At 37.5% G+C, this 18,299-nt stretch overlaps 1 protein-coding gene across 1 annotated transcript in view; it reads left to right on the top strand.

Annotated features, from left to right (window-relative positions):
* Adgrg7 (adhesion G protein-coupled receptor G7) overlaps positions 1–17,768 on the top strand; it is a 67,612-nt gene extending 49,844 nt beyond the window's left edge. Inside the window, exons 12-16 of the mRNA XM_071614915.1 lie at positions 1,890–2,233; positions 2,930–3,026; positions 7,539–7,694; positions 9,758–9,914; positions 17,517–17,768. Coding sequence (XP_071471016.1) covers positions 1,890–2,233; positions 2,930–3,026; positions 7,539–7,694; positions 9,758–9,914; positions 17,517–17,768 — 1,006 coding nt within the window. The remainder of the gene's footprint in view (positions 1–1,889; positions 2,234–2,929; positions 3,027–7,538; positions 7,695–9,757; positions 9,915–17,516) is intronic.
* The last annotated feature ends 531 nt before the right edge of the window (positions 17,769–18,299 follow it).

Below are 18,299 nucleotides of genomic sequence, written 5' to 3'. Positions count from 1 at the left end.
CCTGGCACGGGCGGCGACTCTGCTCTGCCACTACTCCAATTAGGGTGGTGTTTGTACCACGCCGGCAGGCTCCTGGGCCTGATCCGCAGGTCTGTTGTAGGTCTGCCTACCTTGGAGGCGTGGGCGGCGGATCTGCCCTGCCCCTCCTACCACGCCTGCGGACCCCTGGGCCTGATCTACAGGTTGATCACAGGTCTGCTCACCCTGCGGGCACGGGTGGCGGTTCTGCTCCGCCCCCGATTGGGGTCACGTGACCACCACACCGGCAGGGCCTGATCCGGGCGTGGGAGAAGGATCTGCTCTGCCCCTACTCCAGTTGGGGTGACGTGTGTACCACACTGGCAGGCCACTGGGCCTGACCCGCCAGGCTGTCACAGGTCTGTTTACCTTGCACGCTCGTTCGTCACAGCGCGAACCGCGGCTCTGCCCTGCCCCTCCTACCACGCCCATGTACCACTGGGTCGCGGGTCTGCCCACCTTGCGGTTGCGGGTGGCGGCTCCGCTCCGCCCCCTCTCCAATTGGGGTCACGCGGTCACCACGCTGGCAAGCCGCTGGGCCTGCTCCGGGCGCTGGCGGCGGCCTGGCTCCTTCCCTCTGGCTCGACGACAAATTGAGGAGACTCGGGTGACTGTGCCTCACCCCCCCTACCAGGAGACCAACTGCTTATGTCACCACTGGTATTGATGAAGTTCCCTCCTCCGCCGCTTTCTGCAGACATCAGATCTCTGCCATGTTGGTATCCTATGCGAATGGCAGCATTTCGTTCCCCTTGCCGGGCAACCAAAGCACCGGGTGAGTCCTGACCGGCCCTCAGCAGGACCCGGACCGAGAAGCAGTTTCCGCGGGCTCCTAGCCCAGGGCCAGGGAAGTTCCGGGAGCCGGAACTCGGCCGCTCCGTGCTCGGTGTAAGCTCCTATAATTGTAAGCTCCAAGAAGCAGTCCCCGCGGGCTCAGTTCCGGGAGCCGTAATTCGGCTGCTTAGTGCTTGTTGTATGCTCTGGTAGGCGCAGGGTCCAAGAAGCAGCCTCCGCGGGCTCAGCAGCCGCTCCGCGCTGGGTATTCACTGCGATAAGATCAGGTTCTAAGAAGCACCCCAGGCGCTGAGCCCTAGCAATCTGTCTGCAAGCCGCAGGCGAATTGCAGCCTGAAATTACCTGTTCTATGGCTGAATGAGCTGCGGTCAGTCGAAAACAGCGGTGGTGACGTCAGTTTACCAACATGGTGGCTGCTGGCCTCCTCTGTGGTCTGACCGGTGTGGAGAACCGAGATGGACCGCTTCCTTCCCCCGTCTCGAACCCAGAATTCAGCCCTGAGTACGGTGCTTGCGCGGCTGGCAGAAACTGCAGCGCTGTAACCCTGCGTCTCTATCCCAGCGCACGCTGCAGATTCTAGCCTCGGGCCGATTTGCTGAATAAGCAGTGCGACAAACCTCTCGCGTTTGAGTCCCCGTAGCTGATCCTCGTGCGATGGAAATCCTTCCTCCAGGTTCTGGAGCACCCCACTATTGCTGGAAATTCCTAACAAGATATCCTTTAGCCGTCCTGACTTGTCATACTCCCACACAGTGAAGCAGCACACGGGGGCAATGCACTCCCCTCGCCGCCATCTTTAAACTCTCAGACTGACAATTTTTAATCAGCACAGTTTCAAGAAAGGATGCATCAACCTGTTCCCTGTAACTCACTACTTTGTAGGAATGAGAAAAGAACACACCATGTTTTTCTGGTGCAATTAGGAAGGTAGATTTACCAGCTGGTCTGTGAGTTGAGCTACGAGTTGGATTTACAGTGGGTAATAATATCCCTTTACTTCTTCACAATTTCACTGGTGTTTATTTTTCTTGGAGTTGTATTACTTTCATTTAATCATTTCTACTGTTTATTTTTAGGAAAGTCAGAAAAACCTCAGTCACCTGGGTGATGGTTAGTCTGTGCACATCTATGTTGATATTCAACCTGATTTTTGTGTTTGGTATTGAAAACTCCAATAAAAACTTGAATACAAGAGAGAGTGACATAGATATTGACTTTGATGATAATCAAATGCTCACAGAGGACACTATTGAAACCCCGAATCCCTCATGCACAGTGATTGCTGCCTTCCTGCACTATTTTCTGTTAGCCACATTTACCTGGAGTGGACTCAGTGCTTCACAGCTTTATTTCCTTCTCATCAGGGCCATGAAGCCTCTTCCTCCACATTTCATTATTTTCATCTCATTAATTGGATGGGGTAAGTGCTTGTATCTCCACTTATTCAGTGGGATAAGCAATTTTGATGCAACCATTTAATTTAAATGAACACCTTTTGAAAGTCTAATATTTTAAGACTTTGAGGAAGGGGAGTAGAAAATAGAGCAATCACTAAGAATTCTCTCTGTCTAGAGGTTTACACTCCAGTGAAGGAAGTAGATATGATGAAGATAAGTATACTAGATACATCATCAGTAACTCAAAACTTAATTTTTAAAAAATATCTATTAATGTATTTGAGATGTAGTCCATGAATAGTTAATTTCCCAGCTACTTTGAAAGAAACGTTTCAAGAAAGATAATCAGAGTGATCCTTTAAGAATAATTATTTGAAAAGTTTATTAAGTTAGCAGAAATAATTGTTTTAGTGATATTCAAATTTCAATTTATTCAAATGAAAGAGGAATTAAGCCATTTATGATGGATATTGTGGTAAGAGCTACAAAGAAATCAGAAATAGTATAGGATTGGTAGGTACAGCTAACACTAAAAGAGAAAAGAAAGCTCAGAAAAATTACGAATACTGATGACCTGCATTTGTGGATCAGTGTATTGTCCACAGTGGAAAGAACAATGCATCCTGAAGAGGGTCTGATGTCTAATTCATTCATGATATTTTGTAATTAATCCCAGTATTGGATAAATTATTAATCTTGTGCCTCTCTTTGTCACACAGGAGTGCCAGCTATAGTAGTGGCTATTACAGTGGGAATTATTTATTCCCAGAGTGGGAGTAATTCACACTGGGAATTAGACTACCGGCAAGAGGAAATGTGAGTTTATATATTTTTTAAAATGTCCATTTCTTCAATAGATGGTGACTCATCATATGTCCCTGTACAAATGTATCTCACTTTATAATTGTCATATTGTCTCAAAGAACATTATATTTTTAATGAGGCAGCATGGACATTTCCTAGTTTAAATTCTTTCATAAAGGAAGCAATCAACTTCTAACTTTGTAAATCTGAACTCGCTTATATGAGGTTTACGTTCCTTCATTAGGTATGAAAATCATGTGGCACAATAGTTATGATCCATAGTAACTCCGTTTCTTTGTTTCCTCATCTAGAAAATGGAAATCACAATAATAGTGACAGTGCTCTAGTATTACTGTGAGTGGTCAAGCATGACTCAGCATGAATAATTAACTGTTTATAGTGAAAGTACTTGGCTGTATGGTGTTTGCTTTTTATGTGGGGAGGGAGAGAAGAAAGCTGAGCTGAACTGAGAGTCAACTCTTTACATGCATTTCTATTACTGAATGGCGAGAACTCATTAATTTATCCTTCCTTCCCATTTTATAAATCCAACCATTATTATCCTCAGATTCCACCTTAAGTTTCAAACCAACTCATATTAGAATCAGACTCTGGAAAGTGTAGAAGAACACCCAAGAGGAGACTGCGGCTCAGGGACCTGGCCATGCCAGCTGCAGAGGAGGCGGCTGGCTGCCTGGCCAGATCTCACACTCCCAGACACTATTTTTCTCTTTGTTTAAATAGGGTTCAATATCTTTTAGAGTTTTAAATTTTTAATTCCACAACTAGAGATAAGGGATAATATGCAGTTATCTCATAAGGGAGGTAATTCACTTTCGATTACATTGTTAATTTCCTACCTTAGCGCAGGCATAGGTCTCAACCACTCTTGTTAAAGCTATCTGGAGAAATTAGCCAATTAATGTAAATTTATTCACATTGGACTGTAAATAATAAAGAGCAGATCCTTTCTTGAGTACAGTGTTAGATGTTGGGGACAACACTAAGTGACAGATGATAGGAGAAGTCGGGAGGAGGAAAGAGTGTGTAGCATGTACTCAGTCCATCTTCAGCCCTTGTTCCCCACCTTCTACCCTATACACAGACCATCACAGGTCGCATTTCTTTAGGATATGCTGGGAAAAGGGGAGGAATTGTTTTTGGTCTCCCAGTAGTGGTTTTCAGTGTTCTGTGCTGTTCTTCCTTGCTCCCAGCTCTGCTGGTCCTGCCTGAGAGCCTGACCGTCTCCCTGATCTACTGCTCTTTCTGCTTGGCACAGTGAAGGGGTGAATGCAGAGCAGGCCACACTTCCTTTTAACACTCTGCTACCTACTTCTCTATACTACCACCACACGGGCGCTTTCAGACTCTCTTAAAGGGAAAGGTTGAGGCTAACCATGAGAAATTATACCAACTTGGGGGTAAATTTTCCAAGTATCTGCTCTAAATGTTAAAGGTTCCCCCCCCCCACATTCATGGCAAAATTTCACACTTCACCTGAGATTCACCTCTGATGCTGTCTAGATCTCAGGTCCTTAACTTTTTCAGATCAACCTCCATCTTGTGACTCTCCAATCTTATTTTTAGGAACCCCACTCCATAACTATAAGGGTTAGTCTCATTCTAGAATCCATACCCTTTCTTAGCCATCAATTTCTCAAAATCTGAATCATTCAATTCAGAATAGCAAAGATGGGGTGTTGTGAGAACAAATCTAGCTTGACTACCTTTTGCTCCAAGTAGTGCAAAGGATAGAGGAGGTAAGGGTCCCCTCCTAATGCATGCCTCCTGATGGACATGGATACCAAAGTGCATGGCTCTTCTAGCACCCCCTTAAGTGTGAGGTTCCTTGGGAGTCTGATAGATGTGTGCATTCATGTACACACACACTTCTTTTGGAAGTGCAACACCATTATTATACATGCCAAAGGATTTCTAAATTTTTGTACTGAAATGTTATTATCGACATGATTAGAAATCACATTTCAAATCTGAATAGCCTTGTAGGAAACTCAAATGATGTTCAAGTCTCTCTAATGAATTTTAAAAATTAAAAGGTATGTCTGCCTCCAACAGAATAGGTCTACGCCTAAATACAATAGGTACACACACACACACACACACCCACACACACACACACACACACACTCCTCCCTCACCTCCCACTCTGGCGCCAGTACAAATAGAAATTCTGAAAACTTGTATTTTCTAAAGTCTAAATAGCTGTTTCAGGATTGGCAAGTCTGCCTTTATCCAACAGAGCTGAATTGACAATTTTCTTTCTCTGTCTTTCCCTCCCTTTTAAATTCTATTTCTCAAGCTTGCCTAGAAAAGAAATAGGCCCGCCTTTCTTTTGAAAAAATTTAATAGCCACATGCTTAGTTGCCAGAGGTTTCTAGAGATTTGAAAGTAGTTCTCATCAGGATTTTATTAACTTCTAAGCCAAGAGCCTTCAGATTTCTTCTGTGTATGGGTTTGTGAGGTGGGAAGTGGGAGGAATTTTGTCCTCCAGTCATAGGGGAATGAAAAGGGAAGCTAGAAGTCCTGGAAACATTTTTTCTCGTTCTCACCATTGTATTTAGGAGTGGACCCATTCTATCTGTTAGAGGCAGGCATGCCTTTTAATTTTTAAAATTCATTAGAGAAACTTGAACATCATTTGAGTTTCCTAGGAGGCTATTCAGATTTGAAATGTGATTTCTAATCATGTGAATAATAACATTTCAATACAAAAAAATTTAGAAATACTTTGGCATATATAATAATGGTGCTGTACTTCCAAAACAAAGAAAATAAATGTTAATTTAATGTCAGTTGTGGGCTCGGCTTTTTCTTAATACCAAACTTCCTACCTGACAACTCTGCTTGGCTGTGTAATAGACATCTCCTTGTCTTCCCTCCCAAACCTGCTCATCTCATCCTATTTCCTATCTCATTTAATGGTAATTCCATTTTTCAAGAGGCTCAGGCCAAAAATTATAGTCATCTATAGTTCTTCAACGTCTCAAATCCAACCCATCAATAAGTCTTCTTACTTTTAAATACTCCTGGAATCAGACTTTTTCTTAGCATCTGCTTCTGTGGTCCAAGCCACTCAACTTACTGCAGTAAATTCCTAGTTTCCTACTTTTGCTCACGCCCTTCTAGCATCCCTATACCTAGAGTAATGGTTTTAAAACTCAAAACAGATCAGGCCATGCCTCTCCATCTTACCCAGGGCACAAGAATTTGCCTGTAAAGCCCCTATGTGATTTAAATCTTTCCACATACCCCAGTCATGAACTGTGTCTCAGCCACATCAGCCTCTGTGTTTCTTAGGCTGTCACCTCAGGGTCTCTACACTTGTTGTAACCTCTAGCTGGAATACCCTTCCCCCTCATCTACTTCTTGAGTTTTGCTCAAGTATCACTTTTTTTCCATGCAGCTTTCCCTGACCACTCTATTTAAAATCAAACATTCTTCTCTCTGTCTCTCTCTCCCCATATATGTATTTAAAATGTGATTTTATATATATATATATATATATATATATATATATATATATATATATATATATAAAATTTCTACTCCTATTGTTCCTTTTATCTAAAGCACTTATCACTGACATAAATTTTATTTGTTTGTTGTTTTACCTAGATCTGTGCACTACAATATAAACTTAAGAAGGGATTTTGTTTTGCTCACTGCAAACACTTTGGTGTCTAAAATAGTGTCTGGTGCATAGCATAGACTCTGTAAATACTTCTTAATTATTTCAACAATGCCTTGGCAAAACAAACCCCCACAACCTGCATCATCAAAAGACAAAACAAATAATCCACAAAAAACAAAAGAGGTACCATGAAATTAAATAAATTTCTCAAAGTCTTTATAAATATTAACATTTGAAAATGTCCATCAATGTATTGGAAACTGTTTAAATAAGTTATGGCATATAAAAATGATGGAGTAATATGCAGTTATAAAATTAATGAAGGTACTTTTAGTGTTCTGCTATAGAATGACCTCTAAGATAGTTGTTAGAAGCAGATGTTGATGTTTATTTAAAAATCAAGGAAAAATGTGCATTTTTTGGATGTTTTTGGAGCCTAAATCTGGCAGGATATATAAGAAACATTGATTGAAATTAGGTAACTGAAAATATTGCCCATCTATGTCCACTTGTACCTTTCATATATTGAACCTCCTGGGTAAGCTATATATTCAAAAGTAAAATGAAAACAATAACTTGCCTAAAGTCAGAAACCTCATAAGCAGCAGGGAGTAACTAGGACTGTCTGGCTCCAATGTCCACTTTCTTTCCGCTAACCCTCACTGACTCAGAGAAAGATGACTAGAGAAGTCCATACTTCACTTTTCTAGGGGTTTGAATTCTCAAAAGTAATCTCAAATGAATAAGATGCAAAGAGATGCAGACTTTTAGCAGGTATTTCAGTTGAGTGAAGGTCGATAATTTTAATAGGACAAGGAACAAGTATTTATACTTTTCAAGGTCTGCTGAAATAATTTCTTTTTTCTTCTCAGCTGCTGGCTAGCAATTCCAAACAACAATGACTTTATAAAGAGTCCATTTTTGTGGTCATTCCTTATACCTACAATCATTATCCTCATCAGCAATGTTGTTATATTTATTGTAATCACAATTAAAGTGCTGTGGAAGAATAACCAAAATTTGACAAGGTAAGATTCTCAGTGAGTGGGAGGCTTTCATGCAAGACGAGGATAGTGCCTGGGTGGCTCAAACTCTGAGACAAAGGCAGGGGTGTGTGGCGTTCAGGAAAGATTTTCTTAAAACCTTTGACTTATAAAGTGTATCTTCTTATTTTCTAGCATCAGTATTGCAATGTGGGTATACTGCACACCTTTGTGTTAGATAAGCCCTAAAAATCTAAACCCAAAGATTTTCAAGAAAACTTTTCCCTCCAACTCCAAATATTCAAGAAATTTGAATTATTTGAATTACAGAAATGAAAGGGTTGTGAGGAGGTGTAGCTACCTGCGTTTTTATTTTATAAATCAGTACCTGTAGTTTTTATTTTACCAGCATGGCTTGAATTACACAATGGCTTTACATTTTTTAATTACTTGCAAATATATTTTAAAAATGGGAGATTTCACTTAAAAATTGTATTTTCTCTTGAAAAAATGGGAACACCTGGCAACACTTTGTAAGGAAAATGTGAGCCCACATTTCCTGCAGATGGAACCTGTGCTCTCTGGTTTACCAGTTCTGTCCTCACTGCTCCTTTCCTTACGCTAGCCTTTCTGGCCCTGACAAGCATGTGCAGTATTACCTCTAATAGGAGACAAGAGCTTTCAGTTGAAGAGACAAAGAATAGAATATGTCATACACATACATTCTGCCCCCACTTCCAAAGCACCAATTGGCTAGAACACAGTGCTAATGAAGCTATGAGTTCAGATTTAATTATGCAAGGCTCTGCTCATCCCAAGTATATTTACTGTATGAACATTTGTGAATTTACAGTAAACTCACAAATGGATTTACTTGGTATGAACAGATGAATGAAAACTACCATTATTTAGTGAGAATACAATCTTGAATATGTGCTTTACAAGTTAAAGGTCTTTTCTATTTGAATGTTATTAAACAGTAAGGGGAAATATGGGGAAAATACCATCACTGTTAAACATTAAAACCTATGTTTTAGTAGCAGTGCCAGAAAAATTTTAGTGAAGTCTTCTTAGCCTAATTGCAAATTTGGTTTTATTTCCTTTATACAAAACAATATGTTTTTTGGTCCACAGACACCAACCAAATTTGTATTTTAAAATTTTGACTCACCAATAGCTGATGGTTCTTAAATTGGCTTAGTTATGATGAACACGTATAACTTAATTGTTTAACAAATTATCTTCCATATTTCAGTTAGCTGCATAACAAATTTCTCAAAAGTTAATGGCTTAGAATGAAAACTATTTATTATTTGTCATGAATTTTGAGTGTTGGCTGAGTAGCTGTTTGGTCTTGGCTGACTCAAATGCTGATGAATGATCTTGGATGACTTACTTCATGTCTGATGATTGGTGGTCTGGGCAGCAGCTACTCAGTCGGAAAAGTTCATCTCAACTCCTGATTGTCTTTCCTCCTCCATTAGACCAATCCAGGATTTTGAACATAGTGATCTCAGGTTTCCAAAGAACAGGGAGAGAGGATAAAGTCTGATGAACTAATTCTTTCAGATCTCTGCTTTTGACATTTGTTGATGTTTCACTGGCCAAGTAAGTCACATGGCCAAGATCAGAAGCCAGTGATCTAGGCTTTCCATGAGAGGGAACATCATTCCACATCTAAGTAACTTCTATTTTATCAAAACATAGGAAGGTTAAAGATCACTATTCCCCCCACCACCAAATAAAAACATAAAAGAAATTCATCACTGACACCATTACTCTAAATTCCATTCTAATGAAAAAGTTAATTCTTAGTGAAATTTGCCTGCAGTAGTATTTGAGGAACTGTTTCTGCCTGAGCTTTTAAGAAGGTATTAAGTTATTTTTAAATAAAGCTTGCTAAATAGGTTTAGCATCTTTGATTTTCCAACTGAGAAATAATACTATTAAACAAAAAATGTAGATGAGTAACTGAATATGCATGCTAAATACGGGTAATAATGACATTGATAAATAATATATATATATATATATATATATATATATATATACACACACACACACACACACACACACACACATATTATTTCTTGTTTTCTCTCACTTAGCACAAAGAAGGTTTCATCCCTAAAGAAGATTCTTAGCACATTATCTATTGCAGTCGTTTTTGGAGTTACCTGGATTCTGTCATACTTTATGCTAATTAATGATGATGACATCAGGATTGTCTTCAGTTACGTGTTCTGCCTTTTCAACACTACTCAGGTATGGTATGAACTAGTCCGAAAGCACCAGACCAAGTAGCAGTGGAGCGACGGTCACCCTGGACCAAAGTTTCCTTCTTTTAAAACTCCCTGAAGGTCATTGCTTACTTACATTTAAGAGACTCTATTTTCAATACATTTTGTAGGAAAGGTCTTTTTGACTTGCCATATAACTTCCTGGGCCAGAGGTCATAGAATATAATTGCTGTAGGGTAGAGCCGCATTTGTCCCTGTTCCTTCTCTCTGAGTAGAAAATATTTTGTCAAGCAACTGGCTTGGGAAACACATCCTTTTCTTTTCTCCATTGAAACAGGTTTATGAAGTTCCTTATCATAGTTAGTATGGACAATGTTAGTAATTGCTGAAGCTTGAATCCCTGTGAGTTGATTGAAATTTTTTTGGTTCAATTCTTTTCAATTTATTAAGACTAGTTTTATGGATCAGTACGTGAGGTATCTTGATGAACAAAATTTTTGCCCTTGGGAAAAAAAATGTGTGTTCTGTAGTTGTTGGATGTAAGGTTTGAAAAACATCAGTAAAGTCAAAGAGTATTAGTGTTGTATGGATTTTCTCCCTTATCAATATTTTTTTCTTGGTTCTTTCAATAGCTGAATAAGGAGTTAAAATCTCCACCTATAATTGTGAATTTGCTTATTTATTTCCTTGTTTCTATCACTTTTTTGCTTCACATATTTTCAGCAAAAAGACTGAACAACTAAACTCAAATTCATGCATGTGCATTTGTGATTGTTATGATTTTTTTTTTTTTTGGCTGTAGATAGACACAATACTTTCATTTTATTTATTTATTTTATGTAATGCTGAGGATTAAACCCAGTGCCTCACAGATGCTAGGTGGGCACTCTTACCACTGAGCCACAACTCCAGCCCCAGTTGTTATGTTTTTATGAACTGGCTCTTTCATTATTTGAATAAAAGCTCTATTTTTTCAATAGTACTTTTTGTCATGAAGTATACTTTGTTATTCAGCTTTCCTCTGATGCACATTGCTTACATGTTATGTATATCTTTCCATCTACTCACTTTCAACCTCTGTACCTGGTATTTAAATTATGTATCAAGTGGATAGCAAATACCATTTTAATCCATTTTGACAATCTCTGTCTTTTAATTTAGAATGCTAAGTCCATTTATATTTAGTGTGCATTGATATAGATTAATTTGTATCTTCTATTTTATTATTTATTTCCTATGACTATTCGGTTTTTCATTTTCTGTTCCTCCTTTCCTACCTACTTTTGAGTAAATTTAACATTATTAGGAATCCATTGAAGTTCATATTTTGGAAATTAAGCAATACCTTTTTGCATTTGGGGGGGGGTCATTTAGAGATACATCATACATTCTTAAGTTTTCATAGTCAAATTAATATTTTACTGTTCTCAGTAAAATATAAGAATGTTGTAATAATATAATTCTGCTTTTCTTCCTCCCTTTCCTTTGTTATAGTTTTCTCATGTATTCTATCTGTATAAATTATAAATGCCACAAAGAAATGTTATTATTTTTGCTTTAATCAGATGCATATTTTAAGGAAATTAAAGAGGGAAAAGTGCTTTTATACATATCTATTGTTTCCCATGTTCTTCCTTCCTTTCTGAAGATGTGACTTTCCCTCTGGTATCATTCCCCTCCAGCATAAACATCCCTTAAGAATGCATTATTATGTATGGTTTCTGGTGACAAATTCTCCATTTTTCTTAAATCTAAAAATGTCTTTATTTTGCTTACATTCTTGAAGGATATTTTCATTAGATATAGAATTCTGGGAGGCTAGAGATTTTTTTAGTCTTTTAGTGTTATGAACAAGTAATTTAACATGCTACTCCATTTTCTAATGAGATATTCTTACTTGTTCATATTATTGGTCTCCTATATATTTTTTCTCTGGTTTCTTTAGGATTATCTCTCTAGCTGTGTGTGTGTGTGTGTGTGTGTTCTGTTGAGGGGCGTGTACCAGGGATTAAACTCAGGGACACTCAACCACTGAGCCACATCCCCAGCCGTATTTTGTATTTTATTTAGAGACAGGGTCTCACTGAGTTGCTTAGTGCCTCATCATTGCTGAGGCTGGATTTGAACTTGTGATCCTCCTATCTCAGTCTCCTGATTAAATCTATTCTTCTTGGGATTGCTGAACTTCCAGCATCTATTAGATTATATCTCTCACCAGAGTTGAGAAAATATTCACCACTATTTTTTAAAATCATTTTTCTGCCTCACTCTTCCTCTTTTCTTTCTAGGAATCCAATTATATTTGTTAAGTCATTTGATGTTGCTTCACAGCTTCCTGAACTTTGCTCATTTCCTCATTCTTTTTTCTTGCTGTTCACTAGATTGGATAATTCTAGTGGTCTATCTTTAAGGACACTGACTCTTTCTAGAGTTAGTTCCAGACTGCTGATAAGCTTATTCAGTGATTTTTATTTCAGATACTGTAGTTTTTACTTTAAGAATTTGATCTTTTTATAGCTTTATAGTATTTAACTCTGACTTTTTAGTCATTATGTTTTCCTTTTCATCCTTAAGCATGTTATAATAGTACCTTTAATTCTTTGTCTGTTAAACCTAATATCTAGGTCATTTCAGTCACCATTGATTGCCTTTTTTCTTTAAAATCTTTTCCTGTTTATTCAGTTTCTAGTAATTTTTTTTGTTTCCTTCACATTGTAAATCACTTACTACAACAAATCTGCATGTTATTATATTTCTACCAAGAGTGGAGTTAGTAGACAATTAACTTATTCGGGCTAAAACTGAAAAGTTGGTCTCTCCTTAGCCAGATAGCTAAATCTCTGCTTAGTCCTTTATGCTTTAGCTGGATTTCTTAGGGTCTTTCCTATGTGTACATTGTTCAGGAAGAGATTATAAACAGACTTTGGAGTTCCCTCTCTCTGTCTACTCCTTTCTTAGATATTATTTCCTATTTTTTAGCTGCTATAGTTGCCTAAAACCCTGTCGTTTGTTTCTTCATCCTAGAAAGACTGCATATTTTAACTCCAGGTTTAGTCATCCTGAGAATGAGGTAAATAGGGTCTGTCTTCAGGCTAAAAGATATTTTTAAAAAGTGACATAAAACAGGAAACCTACTTAGTGTTGATCCCTTTTTCTAAGCATATTCTCCCTTTCCAATTTCAGATTGCTTTGGGTTGTCCTACAATATCTTCAGTAGCTTTTCAGAGATATTATATCCAGAGTTTATAATTATTTACAGGAGGGTTGACATGATAGTAGCAGAGTTCTGTGAGGTTGTTTTATGGCATAATTTTACATAGGACTGAAGATGCTTTTTTATTCCTCGAGTCTTAGAGATATATTTAACCACAAACCTTTTGTAAAACATTCCATTCACACTTTGCTTTGAAATCTAAAAACTTTTATATATTTTCCCCCCTTGGAAATTATTCTACAAAACAGAAAATTTAGACTAAGGTTTATAGTCACCACCTTCTGATTTTAATCATCATAAAAATGGTGATAAAAATAAACTAAAATGGTAGTTTGTTTGAACTCAGAGAAGTGACTTTTTTTTAAATCTTTGTATTTGTGTTTTATGTATGGGGAATACCAGAATTTTAAAATAAAACAAGAATGCATTTTTGAAAGACATCTTGAAATCTGAATTTCTCTTTGTGCTCTTTACTTTATGCTTCCTCCCATAGCAAATATTATTTTTAACTCTGATGAAAAATACTATGAGGACTTTACTATCTATGGTATTGGGTCCTATCTCTGAGCCAGTGGAATTCATTATGTTTCCATGTAATGAATGTGCCCTGCTCTTAAAGTGGTCACACTAAAACAGGGCCATCTGTGTGAGCAAACTTTATCACTGAACCACTGGCATTGTGAAATCTGAAATCTCACAGGCTTCCAACCCTGAAAAGCAGGATTTTAATTCCTAAAATCCACATTTGCTATAATTTTCTGAAATTTTCCCAGTTTGATATTTATTGGTATTACCTCCTAACACTATTTTTATGTCACATGTATACTTTTTAAAGGTGATTAATATTTTTGTTATAAAATTATCTTCCATAAAACACACCATTAACTTTCTCAACAAAAACTGAGGCATGTAAAACTTCCTTTTATTGTTACTTTCTATTAATTTTTATTTTAATGTTTATCTGTTAACTTCACACAATTCAATGCAGTATTTTCATGTTCCTAGAATTTTTGGATTTGTATAACTATAATATATTATTATGCCAAGGAAATTGACATTAATAGAATCCACATAGATAATTTATTTATTCTATTTGAATTCTAAAATTATCTTCTCATACAGACAAGTCTCACCTTTTTGCACATAATTTTTCTGAGTGCAAGAAACATGCATGTAGATACGTTCAACATCAGGAAGGATCATAATTCTCTAATATTTCATGATGAAACTGCAGTGTTTAATGATTATCCCATTAATTTCCTGAGAGTAGTAGTCATTACTCAGTAATCACTACTGTGCAAGGATGGTATCATGTTATTTGTTTTTGGCTATGATCAAATATCATTAAGGAAGGAATTTTTTGATACAAAATGAAAATTGTTGGGAAGGGCAGTAGCTAAATTTGACTTAGCCCAAATCCTGATCCACCACTATAGGGGAGCTGCTTGGATTCTGAATTGCTATGCCATATTTACTGTTTCTAAGCACTTTATCCTTTATCACAAATAGCCTTCTTCAGTGCCTGTTTGGACTAACTCCCATAGACAATAGGTGTGTGCCTACCACTAAATTTGAAAATAAAAAGCAGTTCCTGACTGTTCTCAACACCCAATGGGAACTACCTAGAAGGGCACTAGTGGGAAAAACTAAGTCTCAGATTGCCAGTGTACCCAGGGTCCCATTTCTTAAACAGGGATTAAAGGAAAAATCTGAAAGAAAGATATTCTCCATGCATAGGAGAGGCAAATGACAAATAAGAGTTTCATTACAAGATGATAATACTGATACCACTGGTTATCGATGATGAGTTCTCCTCTCTCACATGTTGAAGTGTAACATGAGAGAAGCATGCCAAGGCGAGCATATAAAGCAGGGTTAGTTTAAAAAGGGGTAACTTCTTCTCCCAGGAGGGAGAAGGGGGTCATAGCTGGTGTCATGGTATCCCAAGAAGTGGGGGCATTCTGCCTCTTTTACAGGACTTAGGCTTCCTTGGTTCTCCTGTTCTCTTCCTCTTATCTCTCTCCTTCTTCCATATGTGACTAGGCCCAGGAGATGCTAGGTGGAATGGCCAAAAGGTGAGAAGCAGCGGGGCTGGAGGGGCCAAGTTGGAGTAATCTGGGCAGGAAGGGGGCATAATTAACAACCCCCTATGAGGAGAAACAATCCCTGGGACAGGTTACCTTAGCAACAGGTTGGAGTAGAGACAGGTTATCTTAATAAGGGTGGAGGAAGGGCTCTGAAGGAGTTAACATTTCAATCCCTTTCCAACTTTCTGAACTCACTCAAATTGGCCTCCTTGATCTGACCTGACTGGATTTACCTATCTATACTGACTGCCTGTCTAATTCTGGCTTCAATATCACATGGTAAACTTGGGGGTAGTGATGTGACAAAGACATTCTGTCTTCTAGCTTTACCATTAATGATGTGTATGATTTTAGGAAAGCCACACAATCTCTGTGGGTAAGTAAAATATAAAATAGAAGGTGGTGGCATGGGTTAAAACAACATAATATTTCTCAAAATGGTTCTGAATATTGCCTACATCAGAACCTATGCAGTGTGTTAAAATGCTGATTCTAGGGCTTCACCACTAACCTACTCAATTAGAATCTACAGTAGTAAGAACTGGGAAACTTCAAATTTTAAATGAGGAACCCAGGAGATTTTCATGTACACTAAAGTTAAGGAGTGACTGATAGCTCACCTACAGAAGGATCTAAGTTAGCCTTATGTAGATGCTCCCATTGGATACACACCAAGAGCCACGTGTAGATTGTTTCACTTATAGAAGCACGTCTAGGTTCCTTATGGATTTACAGTGCTTTAATTCTGATAAACATTAAGTGCTCTGGATAGTACAAAAGGCACAAATTAATATTTGTGTAAGTGGTAATTAGTTTGATTCACACATTCTGGTTTTTCAAATAACATCTTTGGAATTTTAGAGAGTCTACCCAGAGAGAATCCCACAGGAAGAAGTCTTTATGAACTCTCACAATTTAGGGTCTTTTTCTAACTATTATACAACTACAAATTTGATACCATCCTTTTTTTTTTACCTTAGAATTTAAAATTTGGAAAAAGAAGATGAAATATTGTATCCCACAAAACAGATGTAGATTCTGAGTCTTTGTATTAGCTCACCATATAACAGAAGGCTCTTGTAACACTACTCACAGGATATAATTCTAGAAACAAATCTTATAAGGGTTGGGGCACTGTAGATGACAGTCTGGGAGGTATCTGTGATTATTATTTTTAATTTATTTAGAAACAGTTTAATATGAGAATTTGGAAAAAATCATTCATATATTCTTTGCCCAGATTTCCCAAGTGATAGTTTCTTGAGTAACCACAGTACATTTTCAAAATCAAGAAACTAACACTGGCGCTGTGGCTGTGGCTTAATGGTAGAGTGCTTGCCTAGCATGTGTGAGGCACTGTGTTTGATTCTCAGCACCACATAAAATAAATAAATAAATAAATAAATAAATAAATAAGTTATTGAGCAATTTTTTTTAAAAAAGAAAGAAACTAACACTGGTACATATTATTGACTCAGCTATAGATGCTATTTAATCTGTTATTTCCACAAAGTCAATTAGGAATTAACAAAGTCCTCTTAGAAACTGTAATTTACTTTTTTATAATATCTTTCCATTATAGTTAAAAGCAAGAGGCAGTATCACAAATTAGAAGGAAGAGAGATTTGGAAACCCAAAATAGATACATTTACTTCCAAACTTCACTGATTACTGGTTAGGTAATCTTGGGCAATTTACTTAATTTATATGAACTGAGTCTTTGTAACTTAGTTTCCTTATCTGCAACATAGGAATAGTGAGACTTATTTTATAGGGTTCAATGAGGATTCAATGAGAATGTTCAAATGATGAGACTTAAATGAGAAAAAATATCTGATATATATACTTCAATAAATGGCAGTTTAGAAAATATTACTCAGTCTTTCCTGAGATATCAGGTCTTTATATGCAAAGTACAGAAAAATAATGGATGGAAAGATTTAAAAAAATTTTTTTTGTCCTTAAATGCAACAAATTTCTATTTATGTCGCTAAAAACTCCAGAATCTAGAAGTGCAGAATGTTGGAACTAGAGTTAAGCATTCTATTGTTAATCTGCCCCCTTCAGCAAGGGGTTAGGAAATGAGCAAAGTTGCACAGCCAGCAAGTGGCAAGCCAGGACATGAACTCAAGTCTTCTACATGTACCACTCTTACCTGCTGTACTTCATATAAGATAAGGTCATACACAGCACTGTAAATTCAATTTTGGGGAGCTGCTGCAAGTGATGAAAAGGATGGGTGGCTGTGTGAGTAGAATCTCTGCCAATTTTTTTTCCCCTTTGGCCTCAGTTCTTACCTAGTATTAAACTTTTATTCTCTCCTCAGGGATTGCAAATTTTTATCCTCTACACTGTTAGAACAAAAATCTTCCAGAGTGAAGCTTCCAAAGTGTGGAAGTCACTGTCGTCATCAGTTGGGAGAGTGAAGTCCCTGCCGTCACTGAGATTACGAGTTCGGATGTATAATATGCTCAGGTCCCTTCCAGCCCTACATGAAAGCTTTAGACTGCTGGAGCCATCTGAAGTAATAGAGGAAACGACACTCACTGAAAGTGACCAAGCAAGCTCAAGCAACTAGGCCGTGAAACTGTTACCTACTGTGGTCTTTTTATCCAACTTATATGAGTTATCCGTTTCCTTCATTTATTTCCTAGTCCTCCTAGAAAGCCTTCCTAGGTATATATATATATATATATATATATATATATATATATATATATATATATATATATATTTTTTTTTTTTTTTCATGGTTATGAATTGTAAGGCTTGTTTTTTCATTGTCATCAGGGATAATGGATTTTGTAGTTTTATTGCATTCAGTAGACCCTTAATTGAATGAGGTGAATAATTCTACACAACATTCAAGATGGTCGTTGTTCCTTTACATCAGTATATGACAAACTTTGACAGAAATGCAGAAACTATAGCAATTTTTTTTTTCCAAATTTAATGAAAAGAATATGAGGAGAAAAATTTACCTGTTCAACAAAATAACTCCTAATGAAGTGTAGGGAGTTGCTTGTATATATCATACTTTTGATCTCTAAATATTTTTAAATTGTATGTGTTTGTACTTTTACTTTTTTGTACTTTTATTTCCAATGAA

Source organism: Marmota flaviventris, chromosome 8 (genome assembly GCF_047511675.1).
Source record: "Marmota flaviventris isolate mMarFla1 chromosome 8, mMarFla1.hap1, whole genome shotgun sequence".
Lineage (NCBI taxonomy): Eukaryota > Metazoa > Chordata > Mammalia > Rodentia > Sciuridae > Marmota > Marmota flaviventris.
The sequence above is the reverse complement of the archived record's forward strand: the minus strand, read 5'-3'. Positions and strand labels throughout refer to the sequence as shown.